The sequence below is a fragment of the Phyllobates terribilis genome, unplaced genomic scaffold (assembly GCF_046119375.1).
Source record: "Phyllobates terribilis strain yellow unplaced genomic scaffold, ASM4611937v1 Scaffold_12__6_contigs__length_324123572, whole genome shotgun sequence".
Lineage (NCBI taxonomy): Eukaryota > Metazoa > Chordata > Amphibia > Anura > Dendrobatidae > Phyllobates > Phyllobates terribilis.
The window spans coordinates 87,998,885-88,022,599 of NW_027362772.1; the positions used below are offsets into that span (position 1 = coordinate 87,998,885).

The following is a 23,715-nucleotide window of genomic DNA, read 5'->3' on the forward strand; positions in this document are numbered from 1 at the left end:
AGTATCTGCCCCCCATCACCACCCAGTAATCACCGAGCAAAGGGGAAAGTATCTGCCCCCCCGTCACCACCCAGTAATCACCGAGCAAAAGGGAAAGTATCTGCCCCCCGTCACCACCCAGTAATCACCGAGCAAAGGGGAAAGTATCTGCCCCCCCGTCACCACCCAGTAATCACCGAGCAAAGGGGAAAGTATCTGCCCCCCCCGTCACCACCCAGTAATCACCAAGCAAAGAGGAAAGTATCTGCCCCCCCGCCACCACCCAGTAATCACCGAGCAAAGGGGAAAGTATCTGCCCCCGCCACCACCCAGTAATCACCGAGCAAAGGGGAAAGTATCTTCCCCCGCCACCACCCAGTAATCACCGAGCAAAGGGGAAAGTATCTGCCCCCCGTCACCACCCAGTAATCACCGAGCAAAGAGGAAAGTATCTGCCCCCTGCCACCCAGTAATCACCGAGCAAAGGGGAAAGTATCTGCCCCCCGCCACCCAGTAATCACCGAGCAAAGAGGAAAGTATCTGCCCCCCGTCACCACCCAGTAATCACCAAGCAAAGGGGAAAGTATCTGCCCCCCGCCACCCAGTAATCACCGAGCAAAGAGGAAAGTATCTGCCCCCTGCCACCCAGTAATCACCGAGCAAAGGGGAAAGTATCTGCCCCCCCGTCACCACCCAGTAATCACTGAGCAAACGGAAAAGTATCTGCCCCCCCGTCACCACCCAGTAATCACCGAGCAAAGGGGAAAGTATCTGCCCCCCCGTCACCACCCAGTAATCACCGAGCAAAGGGGAAAGTATCTGCCCCCCCGTCACCACCCAGTAATCACCGAGCAAAGAGGAAAGTATCTGCCCCCCGTCACCACCCAGTAATCACCGAGCAAAGGGGAAAGTATCTGCCCCCCGCCACCCAGTAATCACCGAGCAAAGGGGAAAGTATCTGCCCCCCCGTCACCACCCAGTAATCACCGAGCAAAGGGGAAAGTATCTTCCCCCGCCACCACCCAGTAATCACCGAGCAAAGAGGAAAGTATCTGCCCCCCGTCACCACCCAGTAATCACCGAGCAAAGAGGAAAGTATCTGCCCCCCGCCACCACCCAGTAATCACCGAGCAAAGAGGAAAGTATCTGCCCCCCGTCACCACCCAGTAATCACCGAGCAAAGAGGAAAGTATCTGCCCCCTGCCACCCAGTAATCACCGAGCAAAGAGGAAAGTATCTGCCCCCCGTCACCACCCAGTAATCACCGAGCAAAGAGGAAAGTATCTGCCCCCCGTCATCACCCAGTAATCACCGAGCAAAGAGGAAAGTATCTGCCCCCCGCCACCACCCAGTAATCACCGAGCAAAGAGGAAAGTATCTGCCCCCTGTCACCCAGTAATCAACGAGCAAAGAGGAAAGTATCTGCTCCCCGTCACCCAGTAATCAACGAGCAAAGAGGAAAGTATCTGCTCCCCGTCACCCAGTAATCACTGAGCAAAGGGGAAAGTATCTGCCCCCCGCCACCACCCAGTAATCACCGAGCAAAGAGGAAAGTATCTGCCCCCCGCCACCCAGTAATCAACGAGCAAAGAGGAAAGTATCTGCCCCCCGCCACCCAGTAATCACCGAGCAAAGAGGAAAGTATCTGCCCCCCGCCACCCAGTAATCACTGAGCAAAGGGGAAAGTATCTGCCCCCCCGCCACCCAGTAATCAACGAGCAAAGAGGAAAGTATCTGCTCCCCGTCACCCAGTAATCACTGAGCAAAGGGGAAAGTATCTGCCCCCCGCCACCACCCAGTAATCACCGAGCAAAGAGGAAAGTATCTGCCCCCCGCCACCCAGTAATCACCGAGCAAAGAGGAAAGTATCTGCACCCCGTCACCACCCAGTAATCACCGAGCAAAGAGGAAAGTATCTGCCCCCCATCACCCAGTAATCACCGAGCAAAGAGGAAAGTATCTGCCCCCCGTCACCCAGTAATCACCGAGCAAAGAGGAAAGTATCTGCCCCCCATCACCCAGTAATCACCGAGCAAAGAGGAAAGTATCTGCCCCCCCGCCACCCAGTAATCACCGAGCAAAGAGGAAAGTATCTGCCCCCCGTCACCACCCAGTAATCACCGAGCAAAGGGGAAAGTATCTGCCCCCCCGTCACCACCCAGTAATCACCGAGCAAAGGGGAAGTATCTGCCCCCCGCCACCCAGTAATCACAGAGCAAAGAGGAAAGTATCTGCCCCCCGTCACCACCCAGTAATCACCGAGCAAAGGGGAAAGTATCTGCCCCCCGCCACCCAGTAATCACCGAGCAAAGGGGAAAGTATCTGCCCCCCCGTCACCACCCAGTAATCACCGAGCAAAGGGGAAGTATCTGCCCCCCGTCACCACCCAGTAATCACCGAGCAAAGGGGAAAGTATCTGCCCCCCGCCACCACCCAGTAATCACCGAGCAAAGAGGAAAGTATCTGCCCCCCGCCACCACCCAGTAATCACCGAGCAAAGAGGAAAGTATCTGCCCCCCGCCACCACCCAGTAATCACCGAGCAAAGAGGAAAGTATCTGCCCCCCCGTCACCACCCAGTAATCACTGAGCAAAGGGGAAAGTATCTGCCCCCCGTCACCGTCACCACCCAGTAATCACCGAGCAAAGAGGAAAGTATCTGCCCCCCGCCACCACCCAGTAATCACCGAGCAAAGAGGAAAGTATCTGCCCCCCGCCACCACCCAGTAATCACCGAGCAAAGAGGAAAGTATCTGCCCCCCGTCACCGTCACCACCCAGTAATCACCAAGCAAAGGGGAAAGTATCTGCCCCCGTCACCACCCAGTAATCACCAAGCAAAGGGGAAAGTATCTGCCCCCCCGTCACCACCCAGTAATCACTGAGCAAAGGGGAAAGTATCTGCCCCCCGCCACCACCCAGTAATCACCGAGCAAAGGGGAAAGTATCTGCCCCCCGCCACCACCCAGTAATCACCGAGCAAAGGGGAAAGTATCTGCCCCCCGCCACCACCCAGTAATCACCAAGCAAAGGGGAAAGTATCTGCCCCCGTCACCACCCAGTAATCACCGAGCAAAGGGGAAAGTATCTGCCCCCCGCCACCACCCAGTAATCACCGAGCAAAGGGGAAAGTATCTGCCCCCCGTCACCACCCAGTAATCACCGAGCAAAGGGGAAAGTATCTGCCCCCCGTCACCACCCAGTAATCACAGAGCAAAGGGGAAAGTATCTGCCCCCCGCCACCCAGTAATCACCGAGCAAAGGCTAAAGTATCTGCCCCCCGTCACCACCCAGTAATCACAGAGCAAAGGGGAAAGTATCTGCCCCCCGTCACCACCCAGTAATCACCGAGCAAAGGGGAAAGTATCTGCCCCCCGTCACCACCCAGTAATCACAGAGCAAAGGGGAAAGTATCTGCCCCCCCGTCACCACCCAGTAATCACCGAGCAAAGGGGAAAGTATCTGCCCCCCCGTCACCACCCAGTAATCACCGAGCAAAGGGGAAAGTATCTGCCCCCCGCCACCACCCAGTAATCACCGAGCAAAGGGGAAAGTATCTGCCCCCCGCCACCCAGTAATCACCGAGCAAAGAGGAAAGTATCTGCCCCCCACCACCCAGTAATCACCGAGCAAAGAGGAAAGTATCTGCCCCCCCGTCACCACCCAGTAATCACCGAGCAAAGAGGAAAGTATCTGCCCCCCGCCACCACCCAGTAATCACCGAGCAAAGGGGAAAGTATCTGCCCCCCACCACCCAGTAATCACCGAGCAAAGAGGAAAGTATCTGCCCCCCGTCACCCAGTAATCACCGAGCAAAGGGGAAAGTATCTGCCCGCCACCACCCAGTAATCACCGAGCAAAGGGGAAAGTATCTGCCCCCCGTCACCACCCAGTAATCACCGAGCAAAGAGGAAAGTATCTGCCCCCCCGTCACCACCCAGTAATCACCGAGCAAAGGGGAAAGTATCTGCCCCCCGCCACCACCCAGTAATCACCGAGCAAAGGGGAAAGTATCTGCCCCCCGTCACCACCCAGTAATCACCGAGCAAAGGGGAAAGTATCTGCCCCCCGCCACCACCCAGTAATCACCGAGCAAAGGGGAAAGTATCTGCCCCCCGTCACCACCCAGTAATCACCGAGCAAAGAGGAAAGTATCTGCCCCCCGTCACCACCCAGTAATCACCGAGCAAAGAGGAAAGTATCTGCCCCCCCGTCACCACCCAGTATTCACCGAGCAAAGAGGAAAGTATCTGCCCCCCGTCACCACCCAGTAATCACCGAGCAAAGGGGAAAGTATCTGCCCTCCGCCACCCAGTAATCACCGAGCAAAGAGGAAAGTATCTGCCCCCCGTCACCACCCAGTAATCACCGAGCAAAGGGGAAAGTATCTGCCCCCTGCCACCCAGTAATCACCGAGCAAAGAGGAAAGTATCTGCCCCCCCGTCACCACCCAGTAATCACCGAGCAAAGAGGAAAGTATCTGCCCCCCGCCACCCAGTAATCACCGAGCAAAGAGGAAAGTATCTGCCCTCCCGTCACCACCCAGTAATCACCGAGCAAAGGGGAAAGTATCTGCCCTCCGCCACCCAGTAATCACCGAGCAAAGAGGAAAGTATCTGCCCCCCCGTCACCACCCAGTAATCACCGAGCAAAGAGGAAAGTATCTGCCCTCCGCCACCCAGTAATCACCGAGCAAAGAGGAAAGTATCTGCCCCCTGTCACCCAGTAATCACCGAGCAAAGGGGAAAGTATCTGCCCCCCGTCACCACCCAGTAATCACCGAGCAAAGAGGAAAGTATCTGCCCCCCGTCACCACCCAGTAATCACCGAGCAAAGGGGAAAGTATCTGCCCCCCATCACCACCCAGTAATCACCGAGCAAAGAGGAAAGTATCTGCCCCCCGTCACCACCCAGTAATCACCGAGCAAAGAGGAAAGTATCTGCCCCCCGCCACCACCCAGTAATCACCGAGCAAAGGGGAAAGTATCTGCCCCCCACCACCCAGTAATCACCAAGCAAAGAGGAAAGTATCTGCCCCCCGTCACCCAGTAATCACCGAGCAAAGGGGAAAGTATCTGCCCCCCACCACCCAGTAATCACCGAGCAAAGAGGAAAGTATCTGCCCCCCGTCACCACCCAGTAAGCACCGAGCAAAGAGGAAAGTATCTGCCCCCGCCACCACCCAGTAATCACCGAGCAAAGAGGAAAGTATCTGCCCCCCGTCACCCAGTAATCACCGAGCAAAGGGGAAAGTATCTGCCCCCCATCACCACCCAGTAATCACCGAGCAAAGGGGAAAGTATCTGCCCCCCCGTCACCACCCAGTAATCACCGAGCAAAAGGGAAAGTATCTGCCCCCCGTCACCACCCAGTAATCACCGAGCAAAGGGGAAAGTATCTGCCCCCCCGTCACCACCCAGTAATCACCGAGCAAAGGGGAAAGTATCTGCCCCCCCCGTCACCACCCAGTAATCACCAAGCAAAGAGGAAAGTATCTGCCCCCCCGTCACCACCCAGTAATCACCGAGCAAAGGGGAAAGTATCTGCCCTCCGCCACCCAGTAATCACCGAGCAAAGAGGAAAGTATCTGCTCCCCGTCACCCAGTAATCACCGAGCAAAGGGGAAAGTATCTGCCCCCCCGCCACCCAGTAATCACCAAGCAAAGAGGAAAGTATCTGCCCCCCCGTCACCACCCAGTAATCACCGAGCAAAGAGGAAAGTATCTGCCCCCTGCCACCCAGTAATCACCGAGCAAAGGGGAAAGTATCTGCCCCCCGCCACCCAGTAATCACCGAGCAAAGAGGAAAGTATCTGCCCCCCGTCACCACCCAGTAATCACCAAGCAAAGGGGAAAGTATCTGCCCCCCGCCACCCAGTAATCACCGAGCAAAGAGGAAAGTATCTGCCCCCCGTCACCACCCAGTAATCACCGAGCAAAGAGGAAAGTATCTGCCCCCCGTCACCACCCAGTAATCACTGAGCAAACGGAAAAGTATCTGCCCCCCCGTCACCACCCAGTAATCACCGAGCAAAGGGGAAAGTATCTGCCCCCCCGTCACCACCCAGTAATCACTGAGCAAACGGAAAAGTATCTGCCCCCCCGTCACCACCCAGTAATCACCGAGCAAAGGGGAAAGTATCTGCCCCCCCGTCACCACCCAGTAATCACCGAGCAAAGGGGAAAGTATCTGCCCCCCCGTCACCACCCAGTAATCACCGAGCAAAGAGGAAAGTATCTGCCCCCCGTCACCACCCAGTAATCACCGAGCAAAGGGGAAAGTATCTGCCCCCCGCCACCCAGTAATCACCGAGCAAAGGGGAAAGTATCTGCCCCCCCGTCACCACCCAGTAATCACCGAGCAAAGGGGAAAGTATCTTCCCCCGCCACCACCCAGTAATCACCGAGCAAAGAGGAAAGTATCTGCCCCCCGTCACCACCCAGTAATCACCGAGCAAAGAGGAAAGTATCTGCCCCCCGCCACCACCCAGTAATCACCGAGCAAAGAGGAAAGTATCTGCCCCCCGTCACCACCCAGTAATCACCGAGCAAAGAGGAAAGTATCTGCCCCCCGTCACCACCCAGTAATCACCGAGCAAAGAGGAAAGTATCTGCCCCCCGTCATCACCCAGTAATCACCGAGCAAAGGGGAAAGTATCTGCCCCCCCGCCACCCAGTAATCAACGAGCAAAGAGGAAAGTATCTGCTCCCCGTCACCCAGTAATCACTGAGCAAAGGGGAAAGTATCTGCCCCCCGCCACCACCCAGTAATCACCGAGCAAAGAGGAAAGTATCTGCCCCCCGCCACCCAGTAATCACCGAGCAAAGAGGAAAGTATCTGCCCCCCGTCACCACCCAGTAATCACCGAGCAAAGGGGAAAGTATCTGCCCCCCGTCACCACCCAGTAATCACCGAGCAAAGAGGAAAGTATCTGCCCCCCTTTACCTTCTGCACTTTTCTTTGGCAGAGCTCGTGGCGACGGACGGACGGGCAGGATGCCACCCGTGAACACCTGCTGATGGCGCTGTCGGATATTGATGTGCTGATGGTCCGGGCTTCCTATGCTGAGCGAATGATAGAGAGCAGGTACTGGGGGGGTGACCTCGGATCGCGGACCCCCGGGCTCCGCTCTGCTAACGTTTCTGCTGCTTTTATCTCCAGGATCTCTAACATCTACATGGACATTGCAGTGCCCCACGCCACAGGACTGCAGCAGGCGGTGGAGGTGGAGCAGTGTGCCTGCCCGGTGGGCTACCGCGGACCCTCCTGCCAGGTGAGTGGGTCCGTCCATGGTGTATTATCAGCACACAGTCATGGCGGGGGTCTCGCGCTGATTCTCCTGTTGTTTTCCCAGGACTGTGACATTGGCTTTTCCCGCTCCACCAGTGGTCTTTACTTGGGCACCTGTGAGCGCTGTCAGTGCGGGGGCCACTCCAGCGAGTGTGATGGGGAGAGCGGAGAGTGCCTGGTGAGCGTCTGTGCCATGCCGCTTCTCCGGGTCTCCACGTTACGCCGCTTATCTGGACGCTGATTGTGTTTCAGAACTGCCAGCACAACACGGAGGGAGCAAAGTGCGAGCGCTGCAAGCCAGGCTTCTATGGAGACCCGGTGCGAGGGAGCCCAGCACCCTGCCAGCCATGCCCGTGCAGGGCCGCATCCGGCCAGTAGGTCACCCCCAGCATGGCATCACGGGCACGGCTGCCTCTCTGTCTTTTACATTCATTTTCCCTTCTCGTCAGGTACTTCGGCACATGCTTCCTGGACACGGACAGTCAGCCCACGTGCGACTCCTGCCCCGCTGGCTCCATCGGGCGTCAGTGCGAGAGGTGATGATATCGGTGGTCTGGGGGTGTCAGGGGGGCTATGCGCCTGTATACAACAGTAATGCAATGCTGCCTTCTTACAGATGTGCGCCGGGTTACAGAGGAGACCCCACACGAGGACAGCCCTGCACACGTACGTCACCGGACCTTCACGTGGGGAACCGCGGTATCGTGGTACTGCAGGCGGGGCAATCCTGTAGTCATGTGTATATAGGCTGTAATAGGTGTATATAGTGTGTGTACTCCCCATATAATATTGTCAGTGTATAGTGTGACCGTCACTATAGATATATATACATAGCAAAGCGCAGCAGCTCCTGTATGTTCCCAAATATTATATACACAGCAGAGCGCAGCAGCCGCTGTATGTGCTGCTCCTGCATGCTCCCCATATATTATATACACAGCAGAGCGCAGCAGCCGCTGTATGTGCTGCTCCTGCATGCTCCCCATATATTATATACACAGCAGAGAGCAGCAGCCGCTGTATGTGCTGCTCCTGTATGCTCCCCATATATTATATACACAGCAGAGCGCAGCAGCCGCTGTATGTACTGCTCCTGTATGCTCCCCATATATTATATACACAGCAGAGCGCAGCAGCCGCTGTATGTACTGCTCCTGTATGCTCCCCATATATTATATACACAGCAGAGCACAGCAGCCGCTGTATGTACTGCTCCTGTATGCTCCCCATATATTATATACACAGCAGAGCGCAGCAGCCGCTGTATGTGCTGCTCCTGCATGCTCCCCATATATTATATACACAGCAGAGCGCAGCAGCCGCTGTATGTACTGCTCCTGTATGCTCCCCATATATTATATACACAGCAGAGCGCAGCAGCCGCTGTATGTGCTGCTCCTGTATGCTCCCCATATATTATATACACCTCAGAGCGCAGCTGCCGCTGTATGTGCTGCTCCTGTATGCTCCCCATATATTATATACACAGCAGAGCGCAGCAGCCGCTGTATGTGCTGCTCCTGTATGCTCCCCATATATTATATAAACAGCAGAGCGCAGCAGCCGCTGTATGTGCTGCTCCTGTATGCTCCCCATATATTATATACACAGCAGAGCGCAGCAGCCGCTGTATGTGCTGCTCCTGTATGCTCCCCATATATTATATACACAGTAGAGAGCAGCAGCCGCTGTATGTGCTGCTCCTGTATGCTCCCCATATATTATATACACAGCAGAGTGCAGCAGCCGCTGTATGTGCTGCTCCTGTATGCTCCCCATGTATTATATACACAGCAGAGCGCAGTAGCAGCTGTATGTGCTGCTCCTGTATGCTCCCCATATATTATATACACAACAGAGCGCAGCAGCCGCTGTATGTGCTGCTCCTGTATGCTCCCCATATATTATATACACAGCAGAGCGCAGCAGCCGCTGTATGTGCTGCTCCTGTATGCTCCCTATATATTATATACACAGTAGAGCGCAGCAGCTGCTGTATGTGTTGCCCCTGTATGCTCCCCATATATTATATACACAGCAGAGCGCAGCAGCCGCTGTATGTGATGCTCCCCATATATTATAAACACAGCAGAGCGCAGCAGCCGCTGTATGTGCTGCTCCTGTATGCTCCCCTTATATTATATACACAGCAGAGCGCAGCAGCCGCGGTATGTGCTACTCCTGTATGCTCCCCATATATTATATACACAGCAGAGCACAGCAGCCGCTGTATGTGCTGCTCCTTTATACTCCCATATATTATATAGACAGCAGAGCGCAGCAGACGCTGTATGTGCTGCTCCTGTATGCTCCCCATATATTATATACACAGCAGAGCACAGCAGCCGCTGTATGTGCTGCTCCTTTATACTCCCATATATTATATACACAGCAGAGTGCAGCAGCCGCTGTATGTGCTGCTCCTGTATGCTCCCCATATATTATATACACAGCAGAGGGCAGCAGCCGCTGTATGTGCTGCTCCTGTATGCTCCCTATATATTATATACGCAGTAGAGTGCAGCAGCCGCTGTATGTGCTGCTCCTGTATGCTCCCCATATATTATATACACAGCAGAGCGCAGCAGCCGCTGTATGTGCTGCTCCTATATGCTCCCCATATATTATATACACAGCAGAGCGCAGCAGCCGCTGTATGTGCTGCTCCTGTATGCTCCCCATATATTATATACACAGCAGAGCGCAGCAGCCGCTGTATGTGCTGCTCCTGTATGCTCCCCATATATTATATAAACAGCAGAGCGCAGCAGCCGCTGTATGTGCTGCTCCTGTATGCTCCCCATATATTATATACACAGCAGAGCGCAGCAGCCGCTGTATGTGCTGCTCCTGTATGCTCCCCTTATATTATATACACAGCAGAGCGCAGCAGACGCTGTATGTGCTGCTCCTGTATGCTCCCCATATATTATATACACAGCAGAGCACAGCAGCCGCTGTATGTGCTGCTCCTGTATACTCCCATATATTATATACACAGCAGAGTGCAGCAGCCGCTGTATGTGCTGCTCCTGTATGCTCCCCATATATTATATACGCAGTAGATCGCAGCAGCCGCTGTATGTGCTGCTCCTGTATGCTCCTCATATATTATATACACAGCAGAGCGCAGCAGCCGCTGTATGTGCTGCTCCTATATGCTCCCCATATATTATATACACAGCAGAGCGCAGCAGCCGCTGTATGTGCTGCTCCTGTATGCTCCCCATATATTATATACACAGCAGAGTGCAGCAGCCACTGTATGTGCTGCTCCTGTATGCTCCCATATATTATATAGACAGCAGAGCGCAGCAGACGCTGTATGTGCTGCTCCTGTATGCTCCCCATATATTATATACACAGCAGAGCACAGCAGCCGCTGTATGTGCTGCTCCTGTATACTCCCATATATTATATAGACAGCAGAGCGCAGCAGACGCTGTATGTGCTGCTCCTGTATGCTCCCCATATATTATATACACAGCAGAGCACAGCAGCCGCTGTATGTGCTGCTCCTGTATACTCCCATATATTGTATACACAGCAGAGTGCAGCAGCCGCTGTATGTGCTGCTCCTGTATGCTCCCCATATATTATATACACAGCAGAGGGCAGCAGCCGCTGTATGTGCTGCTCCTGTATGCTCCCTATATATTATATACGCAGTAGAGCGCAGCAGCCGCTGTATGTGCTGCTCCTGTATGCTCCCCATATATTATATACACAGCAGAGCGCAGCAGCCGCTGTATGTGCTGCTCCTATATGCTCCCCATATATTATATACACAGCAGAGCGCAGCAGCCGCTGTATGTGCTGCTCCTGTATGCTCCCCATATATTATATACACAGCAGAGCGCAGCAGCCGCTGTATGTGCTGCTCCTGTATGCTCCCCATATATTATATAAACAGCAGAGCGCAGCAGCCGCTGTATGTGCTGCTCCTGTATGCTTCCCATATATTATATACATAGCAGAACGCAGCAGCCGCTGTATGTGCTGCTCCTGTATGCTCCCCATATATTATATACACAGCTGAGCGCAGGAGCCGCTGTATGTGCTGCTCCTGTATGCTCCCCATATATTATATACACAGCAAAGCGCAGCAGCCGCTGTATGTGCTGCTCCTGTATGCTCCCCATATATTATATACACAGCAGAGCGCAGCAGCCGCTGTATGTGCTGCTCCTGTATGCTCCCCATATATTATATACACAGCAGAGTGCAGCAACCGCTGTATGTGCTGCTCCTGTATGCTCCCATATATTATATACACATCAGAGCGCAGCAGCCTCTGTATGTGCTGCTCCTGTATGCTCCCCATATATTATATACACAGCAGAGCGCAGCAGCCGCTGTATGTGCTGCTCCTGTATGCTCCCCATGTATTATATACACAGCAGAGCGCAGTAGCAGCTGTATGTGCTGCTCCTGTATGTTCCCCATATATTATATACACAGCCGAGCGCAGCAGCCGCTGTATGTGCTGCTCCTGTATGCTCCCTATATATTATATACACAGTAGAGCGCAGCAGCCGCTGTATGTGCTGCCCCTGTATGCTCCCCATATATTATATACACAGCAGAGCGCAGCAGCCGCTGTATGTGATGCTCCCCATATATTATATACACAGAAGAGCGCAGCAGCCGCTGTATGTGCTGCTCCTGTATGCTCCCCATATATTATATACACAGCAGAGCGCAGCAGCCGCTGTATGTGCTGCTCCTGTATGCTCCCCATGTATTATATACACAGCAAAGCACAGCAGCCGCTGTATGTGCTGCTCCTGTATGCTCCCCATATATTATATACACAGCAGAGCGCAGCAGCCACTGTATGTGCTGCTCCTGTATGCTCCCCATATATTATATACACAGCAGAGCGCAGCAGCCGCTGTATGTGCTGCTCCTGTATGCTCCCCATATATTATATACACATCAGAGCGCAGCAGCCGCTGTATGTGCTGCTCCTGTATGCTCCCCATATATTATATACACAGCAGAGCGCAGCAGCCGCTGTATGTGCTGCTCCTGTATGCTTCCCATATATTATATACACAGCAGAGCGCAGCAGCCGCTGTATGTGCTGCTCCTGTATGCTCCCCATGTATTATATACACAGCAGAGCGCAGTAGCAGCTGTATGTGCTGCTCCTGTATGCTCCCCATATATTATATACACAGCAGAGCGCAGCAGCGGCTGTATGTGCTGCTCCTATATGCTCCCCATATACTATATACACAGCAGAGCGCAGCAGCCGCTGTATGTGCTGCTCCTGCATGCTCCTCTTATATTATATACACAGCAGAGCACAGCAGCCGCTGTATGTGCTACTCCTGTATGCTCCCCATATATTATATACACAGCAGAGCGCAACAGTCGCTGTATTTGCTGCTCCTGTATGCTCTCCATATATTATATACACAGCAGAGTGCAGCAGTCGCTGTATGTGCTGCTCCTGTATGCTCCCCATATATTATATACACAGCAGAGAGCAGCAGCCGCTGTATGTGCTGCTTCTGTATGCTCCCCATATATTATATACACAGCAGGGCGCAGCAGCCGCTGTATGTGCTGCTCCTGTATGCTCCCCATATATTATATACACAGCAGAACGCAGCAGCCGCTGTATGTGCTGCTCCTGTATGCTCCCCATACATTATATACACAGCATAGCACAGCAGACGCTGTATGTGCTGCTCCTGTATGCTCCCCATATATTATATACATAGCAGAGCGCAGCAGCCGCTGTATGTGCTGCTCCTGTATGCTCCCCATATATTATATACACAGCAGAGCGCAGCAGCCGCTGTATGTGCTGCTCCTGTATGCTCCCAATATATTATATACACAGCAGAGCGCAGCAGCCGCTGTATGTGCTGCTCCTGTATGCTCCCCATATATTATATACACAGCAAAGCGCAGCAGCCGCTGTATGTGCTGCTCCTGTATGCTCCCCATATATTATATACACAGCAGAGCGCAGCAGCCGCTGTATGTGCTGCTCCTGTATGCTCCCCATACATTATATACACAGCAGAGCGCATCAGCCGCTGTATGTGCTGCTCTTGTATGCTCCCCATATATTATATACACAGCTGAGCGCAGCAGCCGCTGTATGTGCTGCTCCTGTATGCTCCCCATATATTATATACACAGCAGAGCGCAGCAGCCGCTGTATGTGCTGCTCCTCCATGCTCCCCATATATTATATACACAGCAGAGCGCAGCAGCCACTGTATGTGCTGCTCCTGTATTCTCCCCATATATTATATACATAGCAGAGCGCAGCAGCCGCTGTATGTGCTGCTCCTGTATGCTCCCCATATATTATATACACAGCAGAGTGCAGCAGCCGCTGTATGTGCTGCTCCTGTATGCTCCCCATATATTATATACACAGCAGAGGGCAGCAGCCGCTGTATGTGCTGCTCCTGTATGCTCCCCATATATTATATACACACCAGCCGCTGTGTGTGCTGCTCCTGTATGCTCCCCATATATTATATACACAGCAGAGTGCAGCAGCCGCTGTATGTGCTGCTCCTGTATGCTCCCCATATATTATATACACCTCAGAGCGCAGCTGCCGCTGTATGTGCTGCTCCTGTATGCTCCCCATATATTATATACACAGCAGAGTGCAGCAGCCGCTGTATGTGCTGCTCCTGTATGCTCCCCATATATTATATACACCTCAGAGCGCAGCTGCCGCTGTATGTGCTGCTCCTGTATGCTCCCCATATATTATATACACAGTAGAGCGCAGCAGCCGCTGTATGTGCTGCTCCTGTATGCTCCCCATATATTATATACACAGCAGAGCGCAGCAGCCGCTGTATGTGCTGATCCTGTATGCTCCCCATATATTATATACACAGCAGAGCGCAGCAGCCGCTGTATGTGCTGCTCCTGTATGCTCCCCATGTATTATATACATAGCAGAGCGCAGCAGCCGCTGTATGTGCTGCTCCTGTATGCTCCCCATATATTATATACACAGCAAAGCGCAGCAGCCACTGTATGTGCTGCTCCTGTATGCTCCCCATATATTATATACACAGCAGAGCGCAGCAGCCGCTGTATGTGCTGATCCTGTATGCTCCCCATATATTATATACACAGCAGAGCGCAGCAGCCGCTGTTTGTGCTGCTCCTGTATGCTCCCCATATATTATATACACAGCAGAGCGCAGCAGCCGCTGCATGTGCTGCTCCTGTATGCTCCCCATATATTATATACACAGCAGAGCGCAGCAGCCGCTGTATATGCTGCTCCTGTATGCTCCCCATATATTATATACACAGCAGAGCGCAACAGTCGCTGTATTTGCTGCTCCTGTATGCTCTCCATATATTATATACACAGCAGAGTGCAGCAGTCGCTGTATGTGCTGCTCCTGTATGCTCCCCATATATTATATACACAGCAGAGTGCAGCAGCTGCTGTATGTGCTGCTCCTGTATGCTCCCCATATATTATATACACAGCAGAGCGCAGCAGCCGCTGTATATGCTGCTCCTGTATGCTCCCCATATATTATATACACAGCAGAGCGCAACAGTCGCTGTATTTGCTGCTCCTGTATGCTCTCCATATATTATATACACAGCAGAGTGCAGCAGTCGCTGTATGTGCTGCTCCTGTATGCTCCCCATATATTATATACACAGCAGAGTGCAGCAGCTGCTGTATGTGCTGCTCCTGTATGCTCCCCATATATTATATACACAGCAGAGCGCAGCAGCCGCTGTATGTGCTGCTCCTGTATGCTCCCATATATTATATACACAGCAGGGCGCAGCAGCCGCTGTATGTGCTGCTCCTGTATGCTCCCCATATATTATATACACAGCAGAGCGCAGCAGCCGCTGTATGTGCTGCTTCTGTATGCTCCCCATATATTATATACACAGCAGGGCGCAGCAGCTGCTGTATGTGCTGCTCCTGTATGCTCCCCATATATTATATACACAGCAGAGCGCAGCAGCCGCTGTATGTGCTGCTCCTGTATGCTCCCATATATTATATACACAGCAGGGCGCAGCAGCCGCTGTATGTGCTGCTCCTGTATGCTCCCCATACATTATATACACAGCAGAGCGCAGCAGCCGCTGTATGTGCTGCCCCTGTATGCTCCCCATATATTATATACACAACATAGCGCAGCAGCCGCTGTATGTGCTGCTCCTGTATGCTCCCCATACATTATATACACAGCAGAGCGCAGCAGACGCTGTATGTGCTGCTCCTGTATGCTCCCCATATATTATATACATAGCAGAGCGCAGCAGCCGCTGTATGTGCTGCTCCTGTATGCTCCCCATATATTATATACACAGCAGAGCGCAGCAGCCGCTGTATGTGCTGCTCCTGTATGCTCCCCATATATTATATACACAGCAGAGCGCAGCAGCCGCTGTATGTGCTGCTCCTGTATGCTCCCCATATATTATATACACAGCAAAGCGCAGCAGCCGCTGTATGTGCTGCTCCTGTATGCTCCCCATATATTATATACACAGCAGAGCGCAGCAGCCGCTGTATGTGCTGCTCCTGTATGCTCCCCATACATTATATACACAGCAGAGCGCAGCAGCCGCTGTATGTGCTGCTCTTGTATGCTCCCCATATATTATATACACAGCTGAGCGCAGCAGCCGCTGTATGTGCTGCTCCTGTATGCTCCCCATATATTATATACACAGCAGAGCGCAGCAGCCGCTGTATGTGCTGCTCCTCCATGCTCCCCATATATTATATACACAGCAGAGCGCCGCAGCCACTGTATGTGCTGCTCCTGTATTCTCCCCATATATTATATACATAGCAGAGCGCAGCAGCCGCTGTATGTACTGCTCCTGTATGCTCCCCATATATTATATACACAGCAGAGCGCAGCAGCCGCTGTATGTGCTGCTCCTGTATGCTCCCCATATATTATATACACAGCAGAGCGCAGCAGCCACTGTATGTGCTGCTCCTGTATTCTCCCCATATATTATATACATAGCAGAGCGCAGCAGCCGCTGTATGTGCTGCTCCTCCATGCTCCCCATATATTATATACACAGCAGAGTGCAGCAGCCGCTGTATGTGCTGCTCCTGTATGCTGTCCATATATTATACACACAGCAGAGGGCAGAAGCCGCTGTATGTGCTGCTCCTGTATGCTCCCCATATATTATATACACACCAGCCGCTGTGTGTGCTGCTCCTGTATGCTCCCCATATATTATATACACAGCAGAGCGCAGCAGCCGCTGTATGTGCTGCTCCTGTATGCTCCCCATATATTATATACACCTCAGAGCGCAGCTGCCGCTGTATGTGCTGCTCCTGTATACTCCCCATATATTATATACACAGCAAAGCGCAGCATCCGCTGTACGTGCTGCTCCTGTATGCTCCTCATATATTATATACACAGCAGAGCGCAGCAGCCGCTGTATGTGCTGCTCCTATATGCTCCCCATATATTATATACACAGTAGAGCGCAGCAGCCGCTGTATGTGCTGCTCCTGTATGCTCCCCATTTATTATATACACAGCAGAGCGCAGCAGCCGCTGTAGGTGCTGATCCTGTATGCTCCCCATATATTATATACACAGCAGAGCGCAGCAGCCGCTGTAGGTGCTGATCCTGTATGCTCCCCATATATTATATACATAGCAGAGCGCAGCAGCCGCTGTATGTGCTGCTCCTGTATGCTCCCCATATATTATATACACAGCAAAGCGCAGCAGCCACTGTATGTGCTGCTCCTGTATGCTCCCCATATATTATATACACAGCAGAGCGCAGCAGCCGCTGTATGTGCTGATCCTGTATGCTCCCCATATATTATATACACAGCAGAGCGCAGCAGCCGCTGTTTGTGCTGCTCCTGTATGCTCCCCATATATTATATACACAGCAGAGCGCAGCAGCCGCTGCATGTGCTGCTCCTGTATGCTCCCCATATATTATATACACAGCAGAGCGCAGCAGCCGCTGTATATGCTGCTCCTGTATGCTCCCCATATATTCTATACATAGCAGAGCGCAGCAGCCGCTGTATGTGCTGCTCCTGTATGCTCCCCATATATTATATACACAGCAAAGCGCAGCAGCCGCTGTATATGCTGCTCCTGTATGCTCCCCATATATTCTATACACAGCAGAGCGCAGCAGTCGCTGTATGTGCTGCTCCTGTATGCTATCCATATATTATATACACAGCAGAGCGCAGCAGCCGCTGTATGTGCTGCTCCTGTATGCTCCCCATATATTATATACACAGCAGAGCGCAGCAGCCGCTGTATGTGCTGCTCCTGTATGCTCCCCATATATTATATACACAGCAGAGCGCAGCAGCCGCTGTATGTGCTGCTCCTGTATGCTCCCCATATATTATATACACAGCAGAGCGCAGCAGCCGCTGTATGTGCTGCTCCTGTATGCTCCTCATATATTATATATACAGCAGAGCGCAGCAGCCGCTGCATGTGCTGCTCCTGTATGCTCCCCATATATTATATACACAGCAGAGCGCAGCAGCCGCTGTATGTACTGCTCCTGTATGCTCCCCATATATTATATACACAGTAGAGAGCAGCAGCCGCTGTATGTGCTGCTCCTGAATACTCCCCATATATTATATACACAGCAGAGAGCAGCAGCCGCTGTATGTGCTGCTCTTGTATGCTCCTCATATATTATATACACAGCAGAGCGCAGCAGCCGCTGTATGTGCTGCTCCTGTATGCTCCCCATATATTATATACACAGCAGAGCGCAGCAGCCGCTGTATGTGCTGCTCCTGTATGCTATCCATATATTATATACACAGCAGAGCGCAGCAGCCGCTGTATGTGCTGCTCCTGTATGCTCCCCATATATTATATACACAGCAGAGCGCAGCAGCCGCTGTATGTGCTGCTCCTGAATGCTCCCCATACATTATATACACAGCAGAGCGCAGGAGCCGCTGTATGTGCTGCTCCTGTATGCTCCCCATATATTATATAAACAGCAGAGCGCAGCAGCCGCTGTATGTGCTGCTCCTGTATGCTCCCCATATATTATATAAACAGCAGAGCGCAGCAGCCGCTGTATGTGCTGCTCCTGTATGCTCCCCATATATTATATACACAGCAGAGCGCAGCAGCCGCTGTATGTGCTGCTCCTGTATGCTCCCCATATATTATATACACAGTAGAGAGCAGCAGCCGCTGTATGTGCTGCTCCTGTATGCTCCCCATATATTATATACACAGCAGAGTGCAGCAGCCGCTGTATGTGCTGCTCCTGTATGCTCCCCATGTATTATATACACAGCAGAGCGCAGCAGCCGCTGTATGTGCTGCTCCTGTATGCTCCCCATATATTATATACACAGCCGAGTGCAGCAGCCGCTGTATGTGCTGCTCCTGTATGCTCCCTATATATTATATACACAGTAGAGCGCAGCAGCCGCTGTATGTGTTGCCCCTGTATGCTCCCCATATATTATATACACAGCAGAGCGCAGCAGCCGCTGTATGTGATGCTCCCCATATATTATAAACACAGCAGAGCGCAGCAGCCGCTGTATGTGATGCTCCCCATATATTATATACACAGCAGAGCACAGCAGCCGCTGTATGTGCTGCTCCTGTATGCTCCCCATGTATTATATACACAGCAGAGCGCAGCAGCCACTGTATGTGCTGCTCCTGTATGCTCCCCATATATTATATACACAGCAGAGCGCAGCAGCCGCTGTATGTGCTGCTCCTGTATGCTCCCCATATATTATATACACAGCAGAGCGCAGCAGCCGCTGTATGTGCTGCTCCTGTATGCTCCCCATATATTATATACACAGCAGAGCGCAGCAGCCGCTGTATGTGCTGCTCCTGTATGCTCCCCATATATTATATACACAGCAGAGCGCAGCAGCCGCTGTATGTGCTGCTCCTATATGCTCCCCATATATTATATACACAGCAGAGCGCAGCAGCCGCTGTATGTGCTGCTCCTGTATGCTCCCCTTATATTATATACACAGCAGAGCGCAGCAGCCGCTGTATGTGCTGCTCCTGTATGCTCCCCATATATTATATAAACAGCAGAGCGCAGCAGCCGCTGTATGTGCTGCTCCTGTATGCTCCCCTTATATTATATACACAGCAGAGCGCAGCAGCCGCGGTATGTGCTACTCCTGTATGCTCCCCATATATTATATACACAGCAGAGCGCAGCAGCCGCTGTATGTGCTGCTCCTGTATGCTCCCCATATATTATATACACAGCAGAGCGCAGCAGCCGCTGTATGTGCTGCTCCTGTATGCTCCCCATATATTATATACACAGCAGAGCGCAGCAGCCGCTGTATGTGCTGCTCCTATATGCTCCCCATATATTATATACACAGCAGAGCGCAGCAGCCGCTGTATGTGCTGCTCCTGTATGCTCCCCATGTATTATATACACAGCAGAGCGCAGCAGCCGCTGTATGTGCTGCTCCTGTATGCTCCCCATATATTATATAAACAGCAGAGCGCAGCAGCCGCTGTATGTGCTGCTCCTGTATGCTCCCCATATATTATATACACAGCTGAGCGCAGGAGCCGCTGTATGTGCTGCTCCTGTATGCTCCCCATATATTATATACACAGCAAAGCGCAGCAGCTGCTGTATGTGCTGCTCCTGTATGCTCCCCATATATTATATACACAGCAGAGCGCAGCAGCCGCTGTATGTGCTGCTCCTGTATGCTCCCCATATATTATATACACAGCAGAGTGCAGCAACCGCTGTATGTGCTGCTCCTGTATGCTCCCCATGTATTATATACACAGCAGAGCGCAGTAGCAGCTGTATGTGCTGCTCCTGTATGTTCCCCATATATTATATACACAGCCGAGCGCAGCAGTCGCTGTATGTGCTGCTCCTGTATGCTCCCCATATATTATATACACAGTAGAGCGCAGCAGCCGCTGTATGTGCTGCCCCTGTATGCTCCCCATATATTATATACACAGCAGAGCGCAGCAGCCGCTGTATGTGATGCTCCCCATATATTATATACACAGCAGAGCGCAGCAGCCGCTGTATGTGCTGCTCCTGTATGCTCCCCATATATTATATACACAGCAGAGCGCAGCAGCCACTGTATGTGCTGCTCCTGTATGCTCCCCATATATTATATACACAGCAGAGCGCAGCAGCCGCTGTATGTGCTGCTCCTGTATGCTCCCCATATATTATATACACATCAGAGCGCAGCAGCCGCTGTATGTGCTGCTCCTGTATGCTCCCCATATATTATATACACAGCAGAGCGCAGCAGCCGCTGTATGTGCTGCTCCTGTATGCTCCCCATATATTATATACACAGCAGAGCGCAGCAGCCGCTGTATGTGCTGCTCCTGTATGCTCCCCATGTATTATATACACAGCAGAGCGCAGTAGCAGCTGTATGTGCTGCTCCTGTATGCTCCCCATATATTATATACACAGCAGAGCGCAGCAGCGGCTGTATGTGCTGCTCCTGCATGCTCCTCTTATATTATATACACAGCAGAGCGCAGCAGCCGCTGTATGTGCTACTCCTGTATGCTCCCCATATATTATATACACAGCAGAGCGCAACAGTCGCTGTATTTGCTGCTCCTGTATGCTCTCCATATATTATATACACAGCAGAGTGCAGCAGTCGCTGTATGTGCTGCTCCTGTATGCTCCCCATATATTATATACACAGCAGAGAGCAGCAGCCGCTGTATGTGCTGCTTCTGTATGCTCCCCATATATTATATACACAGCAGGGCGCAGCAGCCGCTGTATGTGCTGCTCCTGTATGCTCCCCATATATTATATACACAGCAGAACGCAGCAGCCGCTGTATGTGCTGCTCCTGTATGCTCCCCATACATTATATACACAGCAGAGCGCAGCAGACGCTGTATGTGCTGCTCCTGTATGCTCCCCATATATTATATACATAGCAGAGCGCAGCAGCCGCTGTATGTGCTGCTCCTGTATGCTCCCCATATATTATATACACAGCAGAGCGCAGCAGCCGCTGTATGTGCTGCTCCTGTATGCTCCCAATATATTATATACACAGCAGAGCGCAGCAGCCGCTGTATGTGCTGCTCCTGTATGCTCCCCATATATTATATACACAGCAAAGCGCAGCAGCCGCTGTATGTGCTGCTCCTGTATGCTCCCCATATATTATATACACAGCAGAGCGCAGCAGCCGCTGTATGTGCTGCTCTTGTATGCTCCCCATATATTATATACACAGCTGAGCGCAGCAGCCGCTGTATGTGCTGCTCCTGTATGCTCCCCATATATTATATACACAGCAGAGCGCAGCAGCCGCTGTATGTGCTGCTCCTCCATGCTCCCCATATATTATATACACAGCAGAGCGCAGCAGCCACTGTATGTGCTGCTCCTGTATTCTCCCCATATATTATATACATAGCAAAGCGCAGCAGCCGCTGTATGTGCTGCTCCTGTATGCTCCCCATATATTATATACACAGCAGAGTGCAGCAGCCGCTGTATGTGCTGCTCCTGTATGCTCCCCATATATTATATACACAGCAGAGGGCAGCAGCCGCTGTATGTGCTGCTCCTGTATGCTCCCCATATATTATATACACACCAGCCGCTGTGTGTGCTGCTCCTGTATGCTCCCCATATATTATATACACAGCAGAGTGCAGCAGCCGCTGTATGTGCTGCTCCTGTATGCTCCCCATATATTATATACACCTCAGAGCGCAGCTGCCGCTGTATGTGCTGCTCCTGAATACTCCCCATATATTATATACACAGCAAAGCGCAGCATCCGCTGTATGTGCTGCTCCTGTATGCTCCTCATATATTATATACACAGCAGAGCGCAGCAGCCGCTGTATGTGCTGCTCCTATATGCTCCCCATATATTATATACACAGTAGAGCGCAGCAGCCGCTGTATGTGCTGCTCCTGTATGCTCCCCATATATTATATACACAGCAGAGCGCAGCAGCCGCTGTATGTGCTGATCCTGTATGCTCCCCATATATTATATACACAGCAGAGCGCAGCAGCCGCTGTATGTGCTGTTCCTGTATGCTCCCCATATATTATATACATAGCAGAGCGCAGCAGCCGCTGTATGTGCTGCTCCTGTATGCTCCCCATATATTATATACACAGCAAAGCGCAGCAGCCACTGTATGTGCTGCTCCTGTATGCTCCCCATATATTATATACACAGCAGAGCGCAGCAGCCGCTGTATGTGCTGCTCCTGTATGCTCCCATATATTATATACACAGCAGGGCGCAGCAGCCGCTGTATGTGCTGCTCCTGTATGCTCCCCATATATTATATACACAGCAGAGCGCAGCAGCCGCTGTATGTGCTGCTTCTGTATGCTCCCCATATATTATATACACAGCAGGGCGCAGCAGCCGCTGTATGTGCTGCTCCTGTATGCTCCCCATATATTATATACACAGCATAGCGCAGCAGCCGCTGTATGTGCTGCTCCTGTATGCTCCCCATACATTATATACACAGCAGAGCGCAGCAGACGCTGTATGTGCTGCTCCTGTATGCTCCCCATATATTATATACACAGCAGAGCGCAGCAGCCGCTGTATGTGCTGCTCCTGTATGCTCCCATATATTATATACACCTCAGAGCGCAGCAGCCGCTGTATGTGCTGCTCCTGTATGCTCCCCATATATTATATACACCTCAGAGCGCAGCAGCCGCTGTATGTGCTGCTCCTGTATGCTCGTCATATATTATGTACACAGCAGAGCGCAGCAGCCGCTGTATGTGCTGCTCCTGTATGCTCCCATATATTATATACACAGCAGAGCGCAGCAGCCGCTGTATGTGCTGCTCCTGTATGCTCCCCATATATTATATACACAGCAGAGGGCAGCAGCCGCTGTATGTGCTGCTCCTGTATGCTCCCCATATATTATATACATAGCAGAGCGCAGCAGCCGCTGTATGTGCTGCTCCTGTATGCTCCCCATATATTATATACACAGCAGAGCGCAGCAGCCGCTGTATGTGCTGCTCCTGTATGCTCCCCATATATTATATACACAGCAGAGCGCAGCAGCCGCTGTATGTGCTGCTCCTGTATGCTCCCCATATATTATATACACAGCAAAGCGCAGCAGCCGCTGTATGTGCTGCTGCTGTATGCTCCCCATATATTATATACACAGCAGAGCGCAGCAGCCGCTGTATGTGCTGCTCCTGTATGCTCCCCATACATTATATACACAGCAGAGCGCAGCAGCCGCTGTATGTGCTGCTCTTGTATGCTCCCCATATATTATATACACAGCTGAGCGCAGCAACCGCTGTATGTGCTGCTCCTGTATGCTCCCCATATATTATATACACAGCAGAGCGCAGCAGCCGCTGTATGTGCTGCTCCTGTATGCTCCCCA

General features: G+C 52.0%; 1 protein-coding gene across 15 annotated transcripts in view; it reads left to right on the forward strand.

Moving 5' to 3' along the window:
* Positions 1-23,715, forward strand: part of HSPG2 (heparan sulfate proteoglycan 2) — a 456,402-nt gene that overhangs the window by 172,980 nt on the left and 259,707 nt on the right. For all 15 annotated transcript variants that reach the window (XM_073656045.1, XM_073656041.1, XM_073656043.1 and 12 more), the window contains 6 exons: positions 6,945-7,063; positions 7,139-7,250; positions 7,332-7,445; positions 7,520-7,641; positions 7,717-7,803; positions 7,884-7,933. In XM_073656045.1, the coding sequence (XP_073512146.1) occupies positions 6,945-7,063; positions 7,139-7,250; positions 7,332-7,445; positions 7,520-7,641; positions 7,717-7,803; positions 7,884-7,933 (604 nt within the window). The remainder of the gene's footprint in view (positions 1-6,944; positions 7,064-7,138; positions 7,251-7,331; positions 7,446-7,519; positions 7,642-7,716; positions 7,804-7,883; positions 7,934-23,715) is intronic.